Source organism: Rhineura floridana, chromosome 3 (genome assembly GCF_030035675.1).
Source record: "Rhineura floridana isolate rRhiFlo1 chromosome 3, rRhiFlo1.hap2, whole genome shotgun sequence".
Classification (NCBI taxonomy): domain Eukaryota; kingdom Metazoa; phylum Chordata; class Lepidosauria; order Squamata; family Rhineuridae; genus Rhineura; species Rhineura floridana.
In genome coordinates, this window is record NC_084482.1 from 21,975,517 (window position 1) to 22,000,204 (window position 24,688).

The following is a 24,688-nucleotide window of genomic DNA, read 5'->3' on the forward strand; positions in this document are numbered from 1 at the left end:
CAAACTTTTCTTCTACATAGACCACTTGAAAATTGCTGAGGGTCTGAAAGTATCTGAAAATTTACTATGGGCATATGCAAGATAATTAACTCCCATTAGTGATAAGAGCAAGAATTTGGGCTGTGCGTATGACATTGTAATTTAAAGGTGTAATTTTAATTTTGCTAGTTGTTTATGTCACTACTATTGCTGCCATTACATTCAGTGATATACAGGAATTACGATTTACGAGTAACATTAGTACAAAAAACATTACTAAGGATTCTGTATGGTCTGGCACGGGAGGAGGTCCATGGGGGTGACACCATGAGTTACCGCACTGGGTGACACCAACCCTAGTGACGCCACTGAGTTTTCCCCTTTCTCTATCTTACTTCATTTTGCCAAACTGTAAAATTGGTTCACCCCTTGAGAGAGCACATAGTCTTACTTGCAGAACTTGAACAAAATTTTCTCGAAAACCAATACTGGCCCAGTACTTCCCAAGATGGTGAGAGGCTGGCCAGCAAAGAGGGAATATACCACTCCAGTCATTGAGGCTCCAAACAAGGACTCCATTGCACTCTGCAGGTGTAAACACAGACATAAGAACAGAAGAGCTGCCATATTGAGTCAGACTACTGGTCCATGCAGCTCACTATTCTGCCCCTAGATAGCGCCCTCCCCCCATGTTTAGGCTACTTTAAAATTCTCTGTATAGTGATAGATTTTCTCCACACCACCACATATTTATTTTAATGGAGTTTTTTTGGTGGGTGGGTGGGAATTGCAGAAGTGTGAAGAAAAATCACCCTTTCCTTAAAAAAAGGCTCACCGTGTGGAAACAGATGACGCAGGAAGCAATTTCAAGTGGCTTTAATATGGCACCAATTTTCACATTCAACAACAGTCCTCAGTCTCAGCTTCTGCAGCGGCATGGTATTTCTCACACACCCTTTTTATTCTGGATCAGTTTAATCCCAAACACCTGCCACCCTTTAATCGTTATTCAGACTCAATTTCAGTTGAGTTTCTACAGACTCTTGAGTATTTTCCCTGAGGGATCTAATAAATTTATTACTGAACAGGTAACAATATTTCTGAATGTAGTAATATATCTTAGATATTCAATGATTGGCTTTTAAATCCTCATCTTTGCTGTTTTGAATTTGTGATTATGTATTTATCCAGTTGTGGACTCTCTAATGGTTGGGTGACCGTAATAAAATGTTGTTGTATCTATATTCAGTCTCACAAATGTCCTGAAGTACTGCATTCTATCTATAAGCCCAGTAGAGCCATTTTTTTTAAAGTCCAATCATTAAGCACTCTCTATGAATATAAAGTGTGGTTGAAATGTGTTCAGAAGTCATCAATCAAGGTAAGTAAACTTAAGTACGTTCCCTCATCCTCTGTTCTAAAAGAGATTATGGAGAGAGTGTCTTCCATAACAAATGAACATCTGAAAGCCACATTCCCCAGGTGGTGAAAAATTCCATAACTTCAGTAATATGTCACTTGCCACACAAACTGAGTGATGGAGTCTGTGACTGTGTGCTAAAAATATTAGATCTATTAATCCTCAACGGCACAAAGGTAGAAGAGCTGCAGTTAAGTTACATGACTGCTGCTTTTCGCTATGCTTCCACTGACAACTACCTGAGAATTATTCATAACACATGAGAGAAAGAAAGGAGAGATGAGGAGGAAACTTTCTTACTATTTCTCCCTCTGTTGCTTCTCCAAGCAACCCCCCAAAGGTGATAACAGGAGACATGCAGGCGCAGTATAGGAAGAGGAAGGAAGCTAAACACTGCAAACTTATTGCATCTTTATAGTCGCTCCAATACCAAGGAGCTTTCCGTTTCACATCCAAGATCAAGCCACCAAAGAGCCTGCAAAGAAAAGACAGGGAGATCACCACCACAAAACGTAGGCAGACACATCATTTGATTCCTATAGGGGAGTTAACAAAAGAAGGATGGAGGCAAAAATGGTTCCCCCAGGCCGGCCCCAGGCCTGCTGGGGCCCTTGGGCACCAGCCTGCCCTGGGCCCTGGCACACGCACACAGGCATGCCCCACCTACCGACCTACCGACCTACCAGGCAGAGGAGGAGCGGGAGGTCAGGCTGTAGGTCAAGCGAGCGAGCAGGCTGGGGGAGGGTGAGTGAGGGAGCCTGAGGGAGCAGAGGGCGATTGAGTGACTGAGGGAGGGAGCAAGTGGGCGGCTGCAGGTGGGCCGGTGAGAGGGTAGGCAGCTTCCTCCCTGCGATCCGCAGGGGGGAGAGGGGGAGTGAGCAGGTGGGGGGAAAGAGAGCAGGTGGGGGAGGGGGAGTGAGGGAGAGAGTGGATGGGTGAGCAAGTGGGCATGGATGGTCCAGCAAGTGGGCGAGCAGCCCCCTCCCTGCGATCTGCAGCAGGGAGCCTGCCGCAGAAAGGAAGCGCAACTCCCCCACCTTAACAAGGGGCCCTCGGGATGGCAGGCAGGCAAGAGAGCAAGCGGGGGAGGCCGGATGGCGGATGAGCGGGGGGAGAGGGCGAGCAAGCCAGTTAGCAGGTGGGGGGAGGGCAAGCGGGCAGGGGAGGGTGAGCAGGCAGGGCAGAGGGTGAGCGGGCGCAGGCAGGCCGGTGAGTGGGCAGCTCCCTCCCTGCTATGTCACTTAATACTAGTAAGTAGCCTTCTTGCTAGAGCTAGCAAAGATCATCTGGTCCAATAGTTGAAAAGCAGAAGTTGTACTTATGCAGCCATCATCACCTTGTGTGGCATGAATACCATAAAATAAATTAGGTGTTGTGTGAAGAAGTGTAATTTATTCTGCCTCTCCTGAAGCTACTTCCAATTTTGTTTGATATCCACTATGCTTCTGCAAGTTCTAGTGTTACGGAAGAGGGACAGTTGCCTTTAGCAGAAACCATCTGAGGGCTTATAGAACTCGCCTTCCCGTTCGCTGGAGTTCTGGCCCACTGTGATCATCTTCTGGCTCATCTTGGTTAATATTTCCATTAGCGATTCCTGGTGTTCCAGGCATCTTTCTCTTATCCTAATAAAATAGAAACATGATAAACAATTTCATTAATTTTGCTTGCTTCTAAGCAAGGAATCAAGGAATAGTTTGTCAACTGTAAACCGCTCAGAGAGCTTCAGCTATGGGGCGGTATATAATAATAATAATAATAATAATAATAATAATAATAATAATAACAACTGGAGTCAAATCCAGGCATGGGAAATAGCAGATGGGCCTGAACGTAGCTAAGGAAGTGAGAATGGGAATGAGAAAAGAGAAAACAGATGAAGAGTGGATTGAGTCAGTCAGTCTGTGGAAACTTGCTATATTTATTCACAGCCTCTATTGCATCCTCAAGTAATTGTTGTGCGTGTTGTCCAGAATCTGGTCTCACCTGCTGGTGGGGATGAGGCTCTGGCCGCAATGGAGGCCTGCTGTGACCATCTGGCCCATCATTTTGAGGATAAAGTCACTTGACTCTGCAGGGGTTTAGATGCTGCTGTTATGGTTACAGATCCAGCTAAGGTGTCCAATGCTATGTCTTCCCTAACTTTGTGGGATCAATTTCAGTTTTGTTAGGTAGAAAACCCTGAGCCTAAACCTCTTTTGCAGAAACTGAACCAAAGTTGCAAAGCACGCTGGAACACAGATAGGAGGGAGAAAGCAAATACTCTAAATATCATTTCTGTCCATGAGAATCTGGCCTCAGAGGTGCCTGTTAGTCTGCAACAATGTTCTCAGAAGATAATAAACTGGAGCTGTCCTTGAGTGTTTTATTCTCACAGCACTTGATGTATATTTACCCCCATGTATCTTCTTTTATAATTAAGGCTTTGTATTTCTTCACAAATTCCTTCTGACTACTCCTTCGGAGGTTTAGTAACAGAACCTCGTAGTTTCATTAATGTACGACCTTCTCAGGGCCATATGTGTTTCTTGTATATATGTTCCCATGTTTATGACGGCTAGAAGTGTCAGTTATTTCCCTCATCCCTACTCTTATCTCACAATGTATTACTCAAGGGCTCCCGAGATTCGAGGGAGGAACGTCCTGGCTTTTGAATTGTAGCAAGGATCTGTTTCTTGTCTCTGACGTTGTCAATAATGTTGTGTTACATTTCATTTGTTGCCCTTTTACTCCTGAAACCTATATATTGATTCTGCTTACAATAAAGGGGGCCTTCAATCTTGCCTGGCTGATGTGCCTGTGTAGGACTGAGGTCGCTTTTGATCAAGAGCTGTGTGTGTGTGTGTCTTATTTGATGCTTGGCAGAAAGCACAGGGGCTCATCTGGTCCTCCTCCGCCCGCACTTACACCCGGGGTATTGAGGTGAGCTTTACACTGCTTTGCAGGTGCTACAAGTCACCCTAACAGTTTATAATGTCTTTTGGTGTGGACAGGGTGCTTGCAGAGATGTATCCAGCTGAGTGCCTTCGCAATCCCTGCCCATCATAGCTGGTGAATTCGAGCCAAGGTTGATCAGGTTGATCAGATGGGTCCAGGTCAGAAGTGGTGAATGCTTCCTTGCTGCCTTAAAGGAGGCAGTGGTGTGACCACAACTGAAAAAGCCAGGCCTGGACCCAATGGATTGTAACAACCATCACCCAATTGCAAATACTTCCTTTCTGGGAAAGGTAATTGAAAGGGACATGGTGGAATAACTACAGACATTCCTGGATGAGGCTGATTTTCTGAATGAATGCCAATTCAGGTCCAGGCCTAGATTTCAGACCAAATCAGCTTTGGTCGCCCTGATGGATAACCTTTATAGAAAGGACAGGGGGAGAGCAACCCTGCTTCTCCTGCTTGATCTCTCAGCAGCTTACAATACCATTCTGGAATGACTCTGCGAGATGGGGGTTAGTGGCACTGGTGACTCCACTTGTACCTACAGGATCATGTCCAGAGGGTAGCATTGGGACAGTGCTCTTTGGCCCCCTGGTGTTTACTCTATGGGTGCCACAGGGCACTATTTTGTCCCCAATGCTATTTTTTATCTGTATGAAGCCACTGGGAGCAATATATACATTGGGAGCAGTCATTAGGAATTTTGAAGCAAGGTGTCACCAGTAAGCTGATGATACCCAACTATTTCTCCATTAGATCTGAGTCAGAATAGGCTGTGCAATCCTAAGACTGGTGCTTGATTGGCCAGGCTCTCTTTTGGGGCATTAGCTGTGGTCAGGCAGGTAAAAAGCTTCAAAATGTACTATGCTTTTGATTACACTGGTGAATACCGTCTACCAAATTTAGTGACAAAGCAGTCCAGCAAAAGGTCATTTCTTCCAAAACTGTAGCTATTGTGTGCTAGAGAAGAGAGCTATTATTTACCTGGGAAGGGAGATTTTTTGGTGGCTCAATCCTAATAGATGGATCCCATTCTCCAGGAGGTAGCACTGTCACCTGATCTAGGAATTCATCAATCCCAGCTAAAAGATCACTACGGTCCTTGGCTTTGTAAGCAACATCGTGGAAAATCTGTAGACAGGTGATCGAGACAAAGCCATCAAATGGTTACATTAACCCTGAAATAACATCAAAAGCAATTTGAAATTTGCAGGATATTTTGTCAAATTAATTATTTGCATGGGCTTATTTGTCCTGAAAAATAAGATATGAAATAGGTAGCAAAACATTTTATACTGGATTATCTTGTTAGTGGAAGCAATATGCAGGCTGTTGGGATATATGCAGCTTTTTTACCAAGCAGCAGAAGGGTTAAAAAAAGAGCGCGGTTGCATACAGTATGGGTCAGATGGTCTCACCAATATTGACGCTTTTAATGCTCTGTACCAAACACTTTTCGCAGTTTCTTCTAATGTTAAAGTAGCATGCACATTCTGCAGCTAAGAACAAGGCCTTCCTGAATATGTACTTGCTTTGTTTATTCTTCTAAAAATGTAATTCCACAAAATGGCTACCAGCATCAGCAAGACGTCTCTTATTTCTAGCACTGTTAGTACATCCCACATCCTGGTGTTTGTGACATTCTTCACAGTGCTCAATTTCTGGGAGAAAGGTAATGCAATGAAACAAAAGAGACAAAATTATATTTTGTATTTCACTGTACCTCGTCAGTCATGAGGGTAGCCATTGACCTTCCAATTTCGTGATACTGATGCCCTTTCCCTATTGGACCCAGCAAGATAAACAAGAACCTAGGGGGAAAGAGAAAAATGGGCCAGATATTTTTTTGAGGCACTGAGAAGCTAACTTTCCTTTAAGCAAATAGGGACCTGTAAAATTTCACAAGGAAAGGAAAAGAAGTTGAGTTCAGAGAAAGCATATCTTCCAAGGCTTCCCCACCATCCAGATCCATTATGCTTTGATGCAGTGTAATCATCTGGGGGGGGTGGATTGGGCCACCAGATATACATTGCCCAAACCTTTCTCCATCTCATTTGGGAAGCAAGTTGTAGACAACTCACTTTCCTTCATGGTAACATCCAGCCCTAGCCAACTGGAGCTGGTCCATACTTGCATACTGCCCTTGGCCCTCATTCCTTTTGGGGGGTTGTGGTGGAAGGTAACATCCACCTTTCTTCAATACACCTTCCTGTGACAATAAAGGTTTCAACAGTACCATGAAAGCCACATCAATTTGGACAGAAAGGAAGGACCATTCTAGATTGCCCATTCAGTAGCCCAGAGGATTCTGTATTATTTATTTGGGACAGTTCCCCAGAGGAAGACCATCTCCATGCTTTATGCAGCAAATGTGTTTCCTGAAGTAAACATAGAGTGTTAGCAATATACAAGTGAAAATCCATCATCAATGTCCCATGTACAAGCATCAAAAACCTCTGCATGTGCCCCTGTATACCGCCCATGTGCTTGTGGTTTATGTACATCACAATCTCTCCTGCAGCAAATACATAAAATATGGATGATATACATGTATGTACATGCATAGCTACACACTCATGCACTAGTATCTGGAGGCCTTGGCCCAATTAAGCTTTCAAGCTGCATGCATATAGTATTTAAAACTGTGTATGTTCAGCTGTTCTGTGCCTCTGCTAGCATGTTAAAGTGCCTGGAGAAAACAATATGTCTTTACAGGGGCTGTTGGATATGTTAAAAAGAAAGGGGAAGTGCTCTATAGTAGCTGGATAGCAGAGGGTAGGGAAACAGGGAAGAAGTTTCTTTCTTCTCGGCCTCCATTGCGTCTGCTGGGAGCCGTCCAGCAGAACTGTTTCGGGTGGTTAAGGGGCTTTTAAGTTCCAGCCCCCGTGAGGATAATTCTGACCACTCAGCAGACCGCTGTCAAGAATTTGCACCGCACTTTGCAGACAAAGTCGCTCAGATTCGCTCTGACTTGGACGCTAAAATTGATACAGTCTCTGCGGATGTAACTTTGGCGCCTGTTTGTCCAATTAAAATGGATTCTTTTCAACCTGTTCTGCCCGAGGATGTGGACAAGATCCTTGGAGCGGCGCGTGCCACCACTTGTGTACTGGACCCTTGCCCTTCCTGGCTCATTAGAAGTACCAGAGGGGGACTGGTCGATTGGGTCAGGGGAGTAGTTAATGCCTCTCTACAACAAGGCAGAATTCCATCATGCTTAAAGGAGGCAGTTATAAGACCACTGCTGAAAAAGCCCTCCCTGGATCCCTCTTTACTAGGTAACTACCGGCCAGTCTCCAATATTCCATTTTTAAGCAAGATAATAGAGCGTGTGGTGGTCACCCAACTCCAGAGATTCCTGGATGATATGGATTATCTGCATCCATTTCAATCTGGTTTCAGGCCTGGCTATGGGACAGAGACGGCTTTGGTCGCCTTGGTGGATGACTTACGCAGAGAACTGGACAGGGGAAGAGTGTCTCTGTTGGTACTACTGGACCTCTCAGCGGCTTTCGATACCATCGATCATGGTATCCTTCTGGGCCGCCTTGCTGAGATGGGACTTGGGGGCACTGTGTTACAGTGGCTCCAGTCCTTCCTGGAGGACCGAACCCAGAAGGTGGTTATGGGGGACTCCTGTTCGGCCACCTGGCCACTGACCTATGGGGTCCCTCAGGGTTCAGTTTTGTCCCCCATGTTATTTAACATCTACATGAAACCGCTGGGAGAGGTTGTCCGGGGTTTGGGGGTTCGGTGCCATCAGTATGCCGATGACACCCAACTCTATTTCTCTTTTCCACCTGAAGCCAAGGAAGCCATACAGGTCCTAAACCAGTGTCTGGCATCAGTGATGGACTGGATGCGGGCAAACAAGTTGAGATTAAATCCTGATAAAACAGAGGTACTCCTGGTCAGTCGGAGGGCAGATCAGGGAATAGGGACTCAACTGGTGCTGGATGGGGTCGCACTCCCCCTGAAGTCTCAGGTTCGCAGTTTGGGTGTACTCCTGGACTCAGCTTTGAATTTGGAGGCCCAGATTACTGCTGTATCCAGGAGCACATTTGCCCAATTAAAACTGGTGCGCCAGCTGCGCCCATTCCTGGAGCTGCCTGATCTGACTAGGGTGATGCATGCCTTGGTTACATCCTGCTTAGACTACTGTAACGCTCTCTACGTGGGTCTGCCTTTGAAGACTGTTTGGAAACTTAAATTGGTACAAAGAGCTGCAGCCAGAGTGTTAACCGGGGCTGGTTAGAGGGACCGTACAACTCCCCTGTTACAACAGCTCCACTGGCTGCCAATTTGTTTCCGGTCACAATTCAAAGTGCTGGTTTTGACCTACAAAGCCCTATACGGCTCAGGTCCAGGCTATTTGACAGATCGTATCTCCCTATATGAATCTGTCTGGGATTTGAGATCTTCAGGTGAGGCCCTTCTTGTGCTCCCCACACCTTCACAAGTACATATGACAAGGACACGAGATAGGGCCTTTTCGGTGGCCGCCCCTAGGCTATAGAACTCCCTTCCGAGTGAGGTGCGATTAGCTCCCTCCTTGCCATCTTTCCGGCGACAAGTAAAGACTGTTTTATTTCAACGGGCATTTGGGTAGAGAACGACCAGGATTAAGTGTCATAGGATTGGTGACTATAGTATACGATTTTATTATTTTAAATTGTCCGCTGTTTTTAACATATGTTTTATGGTTCTAATTTTTCTCATAGTTTAATTCTATTTTTAATTGTATATTTCTGTATGTTTTAATGGTGTTGTTTTTTAGTTGTAAGCCGCTCTGAGTCCTATTGGAAAAAGGGCGGGGTAGAAATAAAGTTGTTTATTATTATTATTATTATTAAAGTTCAGGCCTGTGGGGTGCCTCCCATATCAAAACTGTTTATGCTCACAGGACTGGATTCAGAATACTTTATATCAGAATTGTAGAAAGCAGAAATGCTTGGTTTCTACTGTAAATATGTCTTCTGCTTTGTATAAATGCTTCCTTTCTACCCTTTTTTAAAAATTAAACAAGTTTTCTGCTATTCTAATTTGAAGAAAAGTCTGGGGGGGGGAAGTCTGGGGGAAAAAGCAGAGAAAGGCAGAGATCATTTGGATTACTTGAATAAAGTCCCTTTATTCAGGGAACTTGAAACCTTTCTGAAACACAGCTGTAAGTGTAATATCACATACACACACCCCCATCTCAGTTTACTTTGTTTTCTTTAAAAGTCATAGACAAAAAATAATTAAGCGCAACATTCCAAATACTGCAGTAGAAACGACAAAATCACAAATGACAAACTGCACAGCTGGGCAAATTCCATACATGCATATAAGTTCGCATAATCACAGAACTTTATGTTTAAAAAAATTAATACTGACCCACAATAATGCCAACAACAATTCTTACCTGGTAGGGATTGGGACTTCAGTCATGCCTGTGAGAAGAACAGCTGGTGATAAGCGCACAAAGGCAACAATGGGCCGAGTAAGAAAATCCACCTCTCCCACTAGAACATTTGAGGCTTCTGCTCCAATGGGAATCTTTTTCATAAAATGAAGCTCTGCCTAATTCCAAAGAATAGGGTATAATTTTTAGAGCTGAGCTAAAGGGGGGACACATTTGGTAAGCATTTTGTTCCCAAGACAATGTACTCTTTTCACATATATGTTTTGGGAACTCTTTTTCAGAAATTTTCACTTTTTTCTTCTTTTTCTGCAGGGGGATGGTGCACAGAGAAGACATCAGTACTTTACATTAGACGTATTCATTTAAAAATGCTCCATAATAAATATTTCAGCTACAACAGAGCAGAGATCTGCTTGGCCAGTTTGGCTGTGGACTTTTGAGATCAAAACAAACTTTTTTTAAAAAATGGCTAAAACTCTATTCTAAATACACTTATCAAGGAGTAAGCCCATTTGAACACAGTAGGACTTACTTCCTAAGGAACATGTAGAACAGAGGTGGCAAATTGGTGGCCCACAAGCCTCATTCAACCAGCCGAGCCTTTATCCATGTCCCACCAGTCCTTCCACCCAATTTGGTGCCACCACTGGGGGTGGGAATGCCAAGCACCAGAGGATTTTCATCCCAATAGTGGTGCTGGGGTGGGCAGAGAGATTTGAGACTCTGTATCCAGCCCAGCACCACAATCAGGATTAAGATCACTCCCTCATTCCACTGACTGGATCAATCATCTTGGAAGCAAGGTGAGGGAGAGATCTGTATCCCAATCGTGGTGCTGAGGTGGGAGGAGAGATTTCAGCAAAGCACCATGATTGGAATTGAGTTTGCTCCCTCCCTCTGCTGTCCAGATTATTGATCTGAGGAGATGCAGCATCTGCACTGTTTGTGTGTGTATGCACGTGCATGCATGCACATACACTGATGTGTAAGTGAAGTGTGTGTATTCTAGTGTGAATGTGGTAGATGTGGCTGTGTGTATGTGATGTGGTGTATGTGTATACTCTGCTGCGTATGTGATGTGAGTGCCTGTTCTGCTGTACATGTGATGTGTGTGTGTGTGCTGCCTTGTGTATGTGAGCTGTGTGCGGTATGAGCATGCCAGCTGCGGGATGCCCATGCCCACCAATGGCATGCAGCCCCCCAAGGTGTCAGAAGGTGGTTATGCAGCCACCCTGGTCTAAAGGGCACTTTTCACTCACATATAATTAACATATCTACACGCCACACTGCTATTTCTGCCTGTAAATACAAATCAGGAAGCCGGAAACAGAAGGAGCTTAAGCAAAGGGGAAAGGAGCTTAAAGATACCAATCAATTCTGCAGTTTATCAAAATAGCCAAAGCCATTCACGGAGGAGAGGCGGAAGGAGGTGCACTGGGATCATGCGGTGAGGAGATCAGGAACTGATGCATACAATAAGCCTTCCTTATGCCTAAGTCCTTGCTGCACGCCAGCCCAACTGTGTTTGAATTTAGTCGGGGTCTTGAGCCAAGAGAAGTGAGCTAACCAGTGCCATGTATGATTAATAGGCAACTTGCATTGTGGTAAATGGTGGTGGGAATGTATATAAACCCTACAGACCCCTTTGATGGCGAACATCTCTGTGGGCCAAGATTATGATGTGGTGCTGGCATGCTGAAATGATGTCTGTGCTGATACAGGGATTCCTCAGGAACACAAGGGATGCAAGTCTGTCTATCTATTTTCTCTCCTCTGGTGCTGTATGGCTATATCCTCTAATAAAATAAGTTATAGAGGAAACTTTCCAGTGTGTTCATTGCCTTGTCTGAATCCTTACAGACTTCTGCCAGGCAGCGGGCAGAACAGGAGCCTCTCTGTTTAGGGCACTCTGTGGGCTGGGATTGTGTGGGCTAATGATTGAGGAAGTGAGATTTGACAATGTCTACCTGCTCCCCTGTAGCAATTCACTTCTACAGTTCCACTCTCACACATACATACTCCTACAGCTCTTTTTTTTAAAAATCCAAAATTCACAAAATGATTGTGTGGCAATCCAAACAGTACAATTCTATTTTTTAAATTTTGAAGTGGATTTTATATTGGGATATCTATATATATTAAGAGCTTTGGTAAAAAGGTCAAACAGCAGTGTGTAAGGTGAATGAATCAATAAATAAGATCTCACCTTGGTTAGGTCTGTTGGGGTAGTATCATGGTTTAATCCATTTTTCACTTCTAAGGAGCTTGGAGGACTTTGCATTCCTAGGAAGAATACAACAAAGAATTATAGATGAAATTAATAGTTTTAGCATATCATTGACTATGGATCCATTTTCGCCAAGTGCATGTTTATATGCAAAAATATATGTACACATACACATCCCTTTCCTAGCACAAATTACATGGAACATTTGCTTTCATCCACATGCAGATGGATGTTTTTTCTTCATGAGAATGAAGGTGCATGAGAAAGGGGAGCTGTTACTCCAGTTTCACAAGCCCCTAATGTGCGCCAGTGCCTGTGCTAGTCTCACTGAAAGATTAGGAAGGAAAAGGAACAGTACTTCACTAAAAATAGCAGTATTTGCCTTTAAACTTGAAGAAACTCACAAAGATTTCTCAGTGGTGGCTCTAAGATTATAGAATGTTTTTCCCAAATATGTGCACATGGTGTCTACCCTAATGTCATTTTGGCATCAAAGACTTTATTATTTTCTCAGTCCTTTATTTCAAATTTGATGTGATATTCTTTGGCTGGGTATGCTGCTTTTAATATATTTCAGTATATTTTTAATTTGTATCAGTCAAGAGTCTCCGTCTGCATCTCCTTATGCACTCCCCCACTGTTCACTGCCAACCACATGTTTAACCAGGGTTTAAAACCCTGATTAAACATGCAGTCACCTGACCTTCCCCAATTGACTGCCCCACATTACTCAGTGTGGACCCAACCCAGGGCAATCTGGGGCTGCCTCAACCTGCTCCAGGCAAATCCTGAATCGACCCAAACTGGCCCAATTTGTTTCAGGATCCAGGATTGTATGAAGCCAGTGCATAGCCCTAGTAGGTGATTCACAGGCCAGTGTGTCAATTGGACCAGAGTGGAGACACCCCTCATCCCCAGGGATTCTCACCTGTTTTATCTATTGAGTGAGCGTCAGATTTTTTCTGGCCAACATCAGCAAAAGAGCGGACAATCGGGAGGAGGGTTTTTTTCTTTTCGTTCTGATGATGATGCTTCTTCAGGAGGGTTTCCCAGACTTTTTTACGGGTGATTTCATCAAGGTCCCCAGAAGGTTCATGCTTATCCAGAACCATGTCTGAAAGGGAAAACTGCCAAGTCACTCAAGAGCAGTGCAGATAAGACATCATCCCTGGCTGGAGTTTTGTTCATTTCAAAAACTGGCTACTTTTAGTGCCTTAGGGTGGATTCACTATTATGTGCTAAGTAACCATTATGCCATTTGCACCAATGAGAGTTTTCCTCCCAATACAAGCAGCAGCTTTGGAGGAACTTTTTTGGGGGTCAGGAATGCAACAAAGGAGAAAAGGCTTAAACTCCACCTCCCTACCTGCTGAGATCCTGATAATTATCAGGCAAGAATTCAGCTGAATTCAGATTTAGCACTGTTTTTTTCAATGGTCTGCATATTCTTCATCTTTGCGAAGAGATCATGTTTGCTCTGAACTTCAGTGGCTTTCCCCTGACACTATTTTTTCCCTTCGGATATTCCTTCGAACATATTGTTCTTTTACTGTTTTTACTCGCAGCACAGTACAGCACTCTCATTTTCTCTGCCACACCATCACCACTCTAATAATCCAAACTTCAAGCGGGAGGAAAAAAGCCAAGTCTCACCCATTTTGACCCCAGGAGAAGGTGGGGGGGGCACTGAAAGCTACTTTCCTCTTTTCCTTTCCAAAAGGAAAACAGCCACTCTCTGCTTGCTTGCTAATGTGAAAACTGATCAGCTTTAGTCACAAAAGAGGAGGAGGAAACAGGAAAACTACTTTCCTTTCATTTTCTTTAATTTATTGGTATTTCCTTTCAAAATATCAATGTTTTGAAAATATCGATATTGATATCAATATTTTTGGAGAGGGGAAAAATTGGACCAGCAAAAGCAGCTGATAGTGGACAAAGAACAAACTCCAATTGATACTGCCTGTTAGGCTGAAGGAATGCTTCCAAAGCATCATCAGCTAGCTGATTCCATCCCTAGACCACACACACACACAAGCTGCTATCTGCATTTTTTAAAATGTGCACTTTAAATGCTAAGGTGCATCTAACATTACATCTAGTCTGGCCCTCAGCAGTGAAGGAATTGTGGGGGAGGGAGAGAAGATCATCCCAAAATCCATTGAGTGTCTCATCGTAGAGTAAGATGCTTCCGGGAAACTCAGAGCATAGCATGATAGTAATGGCCCACCCCTCTTCTCTGTCTTCAGCATCTGGTATTCAGAGGTAGTCTGCCTCTGAACATGGAGATTCTATTTAGCTATCATGACTAGCAGCCAACAGCAGATACTCCCTCCAGGATTTTTTTAAAATTCATCTAAAGTAAGAAAGGGAAATAACTATTGGTGATCTAGAGCCAGCATGAAAAGAAAAATTCAATCAGAGGAATGACAAAATGGAGTCAATGGAAGACTAAAGGATATTGTGTGAGAAATGAGGGGATGGTAGTGTGTATGTGAGGATGGGTAGAGAACGAGGTGGAACATTGGCTATAGAAATGATATGGATTAAGTTAGAAAGGCATGGGCTTCCAAAGAATATTTCAGTGATGGCCTGACAATTTCATGAGATTTTTAAGTGTAAAAAGAAAATTTATTTATTTTATTTTTACTATTTTATTTATTTAAAACATTTATGTACCATTTAATCATTTGCATTTCTACGCCGTGCATATAAAAACAAGCCATGCATACAATAAAATATAAAAAAATAAAACCATCATAAAACCGAACACTACTTTAAAATGCCTGTTGGAACAACAAAAGTCTTAGTCATATGCCTGAAGCATATAATGAGCTGCCTTACATTCCTTAAATGACTGCTCCATTTAGCCAAGTACTATCTATCAATCCTGAATGACAGTAGCTCTCTGCAGTCCTAGACAGAAATCTTTCTTAGCCCTGACATACAAGATTACCTACATCAAGAGGTAAGCATCCTGTGGTCCTGTAGATGTTGCTGGATTCCAACTCTCAATCAGCCTCAGCAGCATTGATAGTGGTCAGGAATGATGATAGCTGGAGTCCAACTACATCATGAGGACACATGTTTCTTACAACTGTCCTACATGGAGATGACAGGGAGCGTGCCCATTATACCCATAGGACAGTGATTTACCATTGAGCTACAAGAACAAATTGTAAGTAGAGCATATTGATGGTAGTAATCATGTTGTAGGTGCTTAAGGACTTGCTATGAGAGAGCTCCAAACTGTGAGGACTGGCACCCATCTTTACCATTCAGTCATCAGGTAAGTCTAACTCCAACATTACTTCTCCTATCCACCCTGAATTTCCAGAAGCATTAGAAGAACCACCTTTAATGTATGGCCTACAGTGTGCTTTAGCTGCCAATGTGTGAGATATCAATTAAAAATAATTAAACAAAGATATCCTAATGACTTTCTGTTTGATCAAGCAGCCATGATGCAGATTTTAACAACTCAGGATAGCATGTTCACTATTCACAAGTGGATAGAGGCTGACTATCTTGTTACGACTATCTTTTGTTACAACAAAAGTAGCATTTCCCATACCAAATTGGGGCTTTGGTTCCACATTTCTTAATGAACCCCTGATTGGTCAAATCCCACAAGGCTGCCAATGGTATGAGTCCAGCTTTGATGGTATTAAAAACAAGTTATTGTCATTAAAGCTTGCAAAACATTTGAATTTAAAAAAACAACATATTTTTAGCAATATATTTGCTGGAAAACACACTCGACATAACATACATGACAAAATCATGATGAACCATGATAAATACTTCGGAGGAAATCTTGAGGTTGCAAGCCAGTCTGACAGCTCTAATCAGGTCCACAAGTAATGGACTAGAGCTAAGCCAAAATCCCCTCCCCCTTTACCATCCCTGTTTGGGGTCATTTTAGCAATTTCGGAGCTGGGGAACCCAACAATCTGAATGGTTTCAGGTGGGTGGAGCACTTGCCATGATGGCAACCAGTTCTTTCTTTTTTACCAATTCATAAATGTTGCAAAAATGCTACGTGTGCTGACAGCAGCAGCCACAGCAGAGCTCCAGCCAGAACAAAACCCACACTGCAAGCATCAGTCCAGGGCTTTTGATGGGGAAACATGGTGGTAGCCTGATCTCTGCTTTGGCCATCACTATTGATGTGTGTGGCTTTTTTATATATATAAAAAGTAAAAAATAGAGAGAGAAATGAGGAAGCTGCCACATCAAACCCCCACCCCTGGAAACCATTCGTACAGTTTCATCACCCCATCCCCCAAATTATGCTCCCATTTCTGGAAGCCAAAATGGGGATGAAATGTAGCCCTACCCTAATATGAAGTTGTGTTTCACCAGACCAGACCAATGGCCCATATAGACCAGTACCATCAACTGGAGGGAGCTCTCCAGGGTCCCTGGCAAAAGTCCTTCTAATCTCCACCCTTAACCTAGGGAAAGGTACTGGGAACTGAAGCTGGGATTTGCTGCATGCAAAACAGAAAGATACCATTTGGAATTTCTGACTCAGGCTCCGAAATGTCTTAAGCTGACTCTGGTGCTTTCCTTTCCTTTTTCTTTTTAATTATCATAAACTGGCACCTGCAATATCTTCTGTGGTATTTGCACTCATATCCAGAAGGACAATCCCATTGATGATGCAACTCCTCAACTCAAAGAGACTGTGCAATGAGAGGGTGGCAACGTAGGGTTTACTCCAACGCTCTCCTCCATCTTCCACATCTTCTTCAAACTTCACCCACCTGCAAGTGATGCACACCAACATAACCCGAATCAATAGCAGTAAAAAGCTTTAGCAGAATGACCCAGAATATGATGCTGAATATCAATATGCCTATTTATTTCATTTTCTTACATTTACATCCCACCTCCAGCCCCCTTTCTCCCAAGATGGACTACATGTGGTTCCCAAGCAGGTACTGACTAGACTAAGACCTGCTTATCTCTTCAGCAAGGTCTTCAGGCCATACCCTGGGATCAGAATGCATCTGTGCATGCTTGCAATAGCCCTACTATATTGGCGATTCCAAACACTTCACTTATTTGAAAACTGAGGACTAAAACCCAGAGAGACTGGGGGACATTTTATGCATTAGTGTAAGTGAACAGTGGTGCCATTTAGGCAGGACAGAATTGCATGTGATTGTTCCTCAGGAGCAACGAAATCTCTGGCCAACCCCCTGGTTCTAAATGTTGAGCAATAATTAGTATAAAGCTTACAGTGTTTCCAATCAAATGGAGCTATGTGCTGGCTATTCATGCCAAATTCACATCTCTTTTTGCTTTTACTTTTTAAAAAGGTGACTGCTTGACCTCATTTGATAACATTACTATACTTAAAAGGTTTTTTAAAAAAAACAATCACAACAAAAATCATCTTAAATCCATAGCTTTTTCTTTTCTATTCTTTTCTAAATCTTACATGGTATCCCTGGAACATATGTAAACTGAATCAGGAGGAAAAACTGCTCTACCTTGGTACTTGTGTGCAGCCTCCATTACTTGATAAATATTTGCTTTCTGAGTGACAAATGAGTACTGCTAAATTGAAAGCTATGACAAGCTATGACAAGCTGAAGCTTATGGTGATGTTTGAATCCTGAAGGATAAAGTAGCAGGGACAGCTTCTGCAGGATAATGTATTAAGGGGGCAACATCCTGCCTGTCAATGATAGGTGAGAGTGCAAAGCAAGAGATACCCAGTAGGAGTGTGTACTTCTGGAGCAATAAACCATGAGCTGCCAGGCCAGGGTCAAATGCTCAGGGCAGAATCCATGCACTAGATTCAGGAAGGTGAAACACTGGAAGAGCTGAAGGACCTTGCATAATACAATCTCGTGCCTGAGCAAAAAGTTAAATTGAGCTGGAACTATTTCTTTATGTATTAACCAGCAGAAAGGTCAGGAATAATAAATCCTAGATTTGGAGTAGAGCAGGGTGAAGAACTAATGCATGAGGGAAAAGGCATCCTGCTGTTACTTTTGGCAGCCGGGGTACCTTCTGGAGATATGTGCCTATATGCAAAGCAGCATGATCCCTGCTTGACACTATGGGTAGATCCACACCATACATTTAAAGCATATCCAACACACATTTAAATCATGATACTTTCCCCCAAAAATCCAGGATTTACAAATTCCCAACAACTTTAACAAACCACAGTTCCCATGAACTTTGGGGAAAGGCATGAGCTTTAAATACATGTTGGATGTGCTTTAAATGTATCACGTGGATTAACTCTCTAAGAAGCTGCTTTATATAGAGTCAGATTATATGGCCATTTAGGCCAGTATTATCTACTCTCACTGGCAGCATCATTCCAGAATATTTAGCAGTCAAAGTCACAACCTTTAACTAGAAATTGTAAGTATTGAACCTGGGAGCTTTTGCATGCAAAGCATGTGCTCTGCCTCTAGGATATTGCCCTTCCCCAAAGGCAGGTATTCCCAAAGCAGAATGGGTATCTTCCAAAGAAGATACAAACAGCTGATGAGAAGCTTTCCCTAGATCTCTCTTTGACTATGTTGAAATGAGGCAAATATCAATGGAATATGGACTGCCTTCAAGTCAATCCCAACTTATGGCTACCCTATGAATAGGGTTTTCATGGTAAGCAGTATTCAGAAGGGGTTTACCATTGCCTCCCTCTCAGGCTAGTCCTCCCCAGCTGGCTAGGGCCTGCTCAGCTTGCCACAGCTGCACAAGCCAGCCCCCTCCTTGTCTGCAACTTTCAGCTGGGGGGCAACTGAGCTCCTTGGGACTATGCAGCTTGCCCGCGGCTGCACAGGTGGCAGGGCACGTAACCCCTGAGCCACTCACTGTGGGGGTGATCTTTAGCTGGCCCTTTACACCCAGGAGACATGAGCGGGGATTTGAACTCACAAACTCTGGACTCCCAGCCAGGCTCTCCTCCCCACTATGCTAAATGAGGCAATCAGAGTTTTTTTGTTTTTTCCAAGCTCTTTGATTCTTCAAGATCCTTTTCACACAGCACTGCCAGTTTTACATTTTGCCACTTCAAGAGACTCAAACCATCATGTTTCTTGCTTTGCAGAGGATCAGAGAAACCAAGGTTTATGAAACCACAGTCTGAGCAGGTTACTAGACTGAATTCTCCCTGTTTTTCACAAACAGATGTAGGAGAAGTTACCATTCACTAGCTTTGTTGCAGTCCTCTTCATCTTTGTCTGTTTATTTTGAAAAGCAACAGCTACAGTGGTAGTAAGAGCTACCAAGGCTGTGCTTAGAAGCATTAGTAGTCAGCAACAACATCTCTTCTGCCAGTAGGTGTCACCATCAGGCAAGGCAACAAATGTGCTTTGGTTTGGTTTGTGTTAGTTTGGCAAATAGGTATTTCCTACTTAGGATATATTTACACATACATTTTGAATGGATTTGAAAGTGCCTTCAATGCACTTCTGAACTTGAGATGCTTCTTAAAATGAAATTTGGCAGCAGTTCTATACTCAGCAGAAACAAACCAGTCTGGAAATTGGATTTACTGGAAGCCAGAAGATCTTACTGCAAGCCTGGAAGCCTTCCCCAACGTTGTAGGTTCAGCTGCCAGTGAGCAGAAGCCTCCTGAGTTGGCGTTATGTGATGACATTATCATCTTGTGCTAACATAAGAAGCTTCTATGCATGTTCAGAGTTGCCTATACATAGCATTAGGAAAACCTCTGAAGTACGTATGGAAGAATCTGTCAATTTGGGCTTTTTCAGTTACTAATTTTTCTAATCTTAAATTCAGTTCCCCAAGTTTTTGCAGCAATTTGCATTTATTTAATCGTCATGCAAATTCTGCAGCATTTTAGTGCATAATTTTATCCTAATAAACATATTTTTGTCTGCTGTTTTGACTGATATACATTTTTGCAAACAACTTCTCCTAATATAAGGCATTTTAAATGTTATTTTCACTAATAAGTTAATTTTATACACATTTTCCACTAATACATGCATTTTTGAAAGCGTTGGTTGGTTGGAGAACTGCATCACAAAATTCAGATAAGTACAAATTTTGAAGGATGGCTGTGTTTTGGTTCTCATATTGTTTGGGGAAGTGAAAATTTGATAAATTCAGCTTTAAATGTGAACTGAATTGGATTTCTGTTCCGTCCCTACTCTGGAGTCAACAGTACCCATCAAATGCCATTAGAACTGGAACATCTGGAACTGATTCTGTAACTGGGGCAGAAAGTATGGTGGAGTTCCAGATGCAAAACCCTGAACTGCCAAACTCTGTCCAGAGTAGAACTAGGTGCTACTATCCATCCTTCTTCTTAGCCTTACAGCAAATGTGCACAGAAATGTTACTGTGCTGACAATTCATTTGCACATCCCTGGCAACCCATGCTACAGAAGGCAATCTGTCCAATATCAACATTCAGCCTGCCCAGTTGACTTTCTGCTCTTATGGCAGGGAAACGGTTACTCGATTCTTCAAGAATGCTTCTGGTTCAGCCCTAAGGAGCTAAATCGACTGCACAGGAAGCTGGCATACAGTTGCTGCCCTTTGTTTTTACCTTGCGGTTTCCTTCCACTCTGAATCTTCACTGTCTTTCACACAGATTTCATCCATCTCTGTGAACAAGTCGTGGGGGACATGCTCCTCATCCTCTTCCATGCCCAGAATAAACTGAACTCGCTGAGATGGGGTATCTAAGAAAATGGAGCATTAAATCAACCAATCAGGGACAGGGAGACAACTACCGAGAATATATTGAATTGATTTTGGAATGTTCTGCAAAAAGAACAACAGAGAAAAGTCCTGTGATGTTCCTAGACATGGGACTTGTAACTTGCAGGAGCAGCACCTCATCATAAAAACACAACATGGGAAAGGATAACATGCAATACCACAGATAATGAAGATGTGTACAAAGGCAGCAACTTCCCACATTGCTAGCTGTGCCATATACCTCCTAACCAGAAGTGCACAACAAAAAGAGCAACATTTTTTATTATTAATGCAGGATTCTATGCAGCCATTCCTCATTTGGACTATGCCCCACTTGTATTAATCCATTCCATTCCTCATTATGTTGTTTGGACTGGCAGGATCAGCATAGGGCTTGAATTTCTCAGCTGCATTGAATGTGCTCCTGACATGCATATGCTCTTCAGTTCATCTGAGGATACCGTGTATGCTTTACCCTAAACAAGGCCAGAGTAACTTGCCTCAGGGTGGTCCTAGGGTAGAAGCACCTAACACAGGAGGTTGACCTTAACATTTCCTATGTATATGGCTCCAGAGAAGATGCCTCTGCTCATTGCAAGGTGAAGCCCTTACACTGTTGAATCTCTGGAGAGAAATCACAGTAACATTTTGTTGTCCAAACCTAGAGAAGGGATGTAGCTCAAAGGCTCCAGATTTGTTCTCTACACTATAATCCCAATTTGTCATTACCTGATCAATGCAAATATAGTACTGGGAAAGGTCTGAAGGAAACTCATTTTTCTCATTCATGGCTGAACAGCTCAAATCCTGAGTAATGGAGTATAAACCCCGCTCAGATTGCCACATCAATCCATTCTCTTCCTTGTTATTAAAAAAGGGGCAGGACCAGCACATGTGCCTAATACACACACACACACACACACACACACAGTTAGGCACTGCTGGTTTAGCCACAAATCGCTCACTGTTGTGCCACCTTCGAGTCTCCAGAAACAGCACATGGCAATAATACATGGTAAAAGGTTCTTGGGATTGCAGTTGATCACAAGCTGAACAAGATTCAACTGTGTGATGTGTCTGCAAAAAAAAGGCTAATGCCCATTTAGGATGCATTAACAGAACCATAGTTTCCAAGTCGCAGGAAGTAATTGTTCCTTTTTATTCCACACTACTCAGCATGAAATGGAATACTGTAAATCTGGGTGCTGTGCTTTTAAATATATAGATAAATTAGAAAAGGTTGAGAGGAGGACAATAATAGTCTATGTCAGAGGGAATGGAAAACAAGTCCTATGAAGAAATGTTGAAGGAACTGGGTACTTTTGACCTGGAGAAGACTTGGGGGAGGGGTACATGATAGGATTTTTCAAATGCCTGAAACATTAAACATTCTGTTAAACAGAAGAAGACAACAACTTTTTCTCCACTGTCCTAGAGAGCAGAGCTAGATCTAACGGGCTTAATTTACAGGAAGATAAAAATGAAGAGAAACTTATTGATGGTAAAAGCATCTTGACAATGGAACCAATTATCTAGAGGGGTGGTGGGCTCTCCCTCACTGGAGGTCTTCAAGCAGAGCCTGGACAGCCATCTAGTTCTGGATTTCCTGCGTTGAACAGGTGATTTGGCTAGACCAGAGTCGGATGGATTTTAGGTTTGTGGGACGTATTTTGGGTTTGCCGTCTTTTTTACTAGACTCCTAAGAACCACCAGTTGGAGCCAGGTGCAAAAGATATAGAGCTTTAATTTAAAAATTCTTAACCAAGGAATTCATTCTGAGTACCAGAACTGAATACAGTTCTTCCACACAAAAATCAACTCCCAGTAACCCTCCCCAACTGCAGCTTTCTTCATTTCAGTAGTGCAGTTTGTTGTTGCCACTGTTACATAATTGGAATTCAGAAATCCTCACTAATCTACTTCAAACCACCCAGAGATCTACCAGGAGATCCCGATCTACCTTCTCTTCTGCCCACCCCTACAAGTCCCTCTCCAACTGTACGCCTCTACAACACCCTTAACTATCTCACCATTCTGGTTCCACATACCTCCCCACTGCCAACTCAAAACACTTGGAGATGTAAGCACCTGCTTTATCATATGAAGCTATCAAACGATCTCAGGTAGCAATGTTAGGAAAGCCTGTGCCTAAGGATCTGGAGAGCTAGACAGACCACTGGCCTGTGCAGTTGGTTGCCCTACCACCATGTTACCATCACTCAGCAACCCAGCATTGCCCACTCACCATGAGACTCTTGGTCTTCTGGAATAATTTCCCTCACCCGGTCTCGTTTCCTGTGCTTCTGTCCATGCCTGTGATGCCTGTGGCTCTGCCTCACCAAAGGCATCCGTACCCCAACATATAGAGTCCTGTGCCCTGGAATCAAAGCAAGAGATTTTTATGTTTTATATTGCTGGCACCACAGCAATGCATTTCATCATTGGCTGTTAATTACTGATCTACCCTTCTAATCCAAACCCAGCCATGCTTCAGCACCAGGACTGCCTTAACAGCAAGAGTCTTACAAATCTGAATTGTTCTGGAAAAACTAGACATCACAGTGGCAGAGACTTTTCACATGTCCTCCCTGCTGACAAATAAAGTAGGGGTGGGCGTACTGAGTCCTCTGACTTCCCTACATACGTGCTTCAGTCTGTTTTAGCAACCACATTTCTCTGTTCTTGGGTCACTTATATTAACCAGAGACAGGAATGAAGACAAGCAGGTAGAGTAACAGACTGCGGGGAAGGAAGGTTCAGGAGGGAGAGCGGAAGAGTCAATGCCCCTCTCCTACCTACTCCCTTTGAAGTAATTCCACCCTCCTTGCTGTCTGCACTTTATATGTGAGTGGGGTTGTGTCAGAAAATGCTGGATCTGTGTGCAGCTCACCCATACGATGAACCTTTCAACTACAGGTGCCATCTCAGAGAAGTATCTACAGTCCGTAGACTAACTCCATCCCCCCCCCAGCTAGCCATTAGATCTTCCTGGACAGGAAGGAGCACAAAAGGGTTTCCTGTTCCAGTTGAACCTTGCTTGAGGTGTTCCTGTATTTGTGGTCATTTTTTGGCCCTTACGTCTGGCTTGCTCCTTGATTTTGCCACCCGCTTTGTTCTCTGACTTGCTTTTCAGCCCAGATTTCTACCATGCTTCTTGGTTGCCCTGTGGCTTACTCTTTAGTCCTGACTGCTGGCTAGTCTCACAGCTCCTAGCTCACCACAGACTGCTGCCTGTTGGCTATTCCTGAGGGGAAACATGTGAATGATTGTCAGTTCACGGTTGGTTTGGCTCAGAAATTTCTCTAATTATGATTCAGGTAGCTTCACTGGTGCCAGATTATTTTATTTTATTTATATTATTTAATTATATTATTTTAATTATATTATTTTATTTCATTATTTATAGGCCACACTTTAACTTAAAAAAAATACAGCAAGGCGGTATGAAACACAAAACACATTACAATAAGAACATTTGGAATCTTCATAGCAGAGTCCCCAAATTCTCAGTTTCATAACTCTTATACTGGGCAGGAGTTGGCAGAGAAAACTCCAACACTAGCCTCCTACACCCTTTCATCTCTAGCTCAGCATTGGGGAACTTGTGTGGCCCTCCGGATGTTGTTGGACTCCGACTCCCATCAGCCCTAGCCAGTGTGGCCAAGGGTCAGGGGTGATGGGAGCTGGAGTCCAGCGACATCTGAAGGGCCACACAGGTTCCCCATCCCTACTTTAGCTCATAAGCCACTTTCAGAACAAGATCAAACCAGTTATCCTGAAGCAGCAGAGATGAAATGTTCCTCAGCCACTTCCCCTTCTCACCTTAGATCAGCCTTTCCCTACCAGTGTGCCTCCAGATGTTGTTGGACCACAACTCCCATCTTTCCTGACCATTGGCAATGCTGGCTGAGGCTGATGGGAGTTGTAGTCCAACAACATCTGGAGGCACACTGGTTGGGAAAGAATGCCTTAGATAGCAGTGATCCCCTAGGTCTGCATGTTGTCCTTCATGTCTTAA

General features: G+C 43.3%; 1 protein-coding gene across 2 annotated transcripts in view; it reads right to left on the minus strand.

Moving 5' to 3' along the window:
- The window catches only part of SLC4A8 (solute carrier family 4 member 8), a 109,732-nt gene that overhangs the window by 35,559 nt on the left and 49,485 nt on the right, over positions 1-24,688 (minus strand). For both annotated transcript variants that reach the window (XM_061614936.1, XM_061614937.1), the window contains exons 3-13: positions 22,916-23,047; positions 20,516-20,651; positions 16,573-16,733; positions 12,896-13,081; positions 11,947-12,023; positions 9,741-9,898; positions 6,060-6,147; positions 5,321-5,467; positions 2,918-3,021; positions 1,700-1,874; positions 431-564 (exon numbers count right to left, since the gene is read on the minus strand). In XM_061614936.1, coding sequence (XP_061470920.1) covers positions 431-564; positions 1,700-1,874; positions 2,918-3,021; positions 5,321-5,467; positions 6,060-6,147; positions 9,741-9,898; positions 11,947-12,023; positions 12,896-13,081; positions 16,573-16,733; positions 20,516-20,651; positions 22,916-23,047 — 1,498 coding nt within the window. The remainder of the gene's footprint in view (positions 1-430; positions 565-1,699; positions 1,875-2,917; positions 3,022-5,320; positions 5,468-6,059; positions 6,148-9,740; positions 9,899-11,946; positions 12,024-12,895; positions 13,082-16,572; positions 16,734-20,515; positions 20,652-22,915; positions 23,048-24,688) is intronic.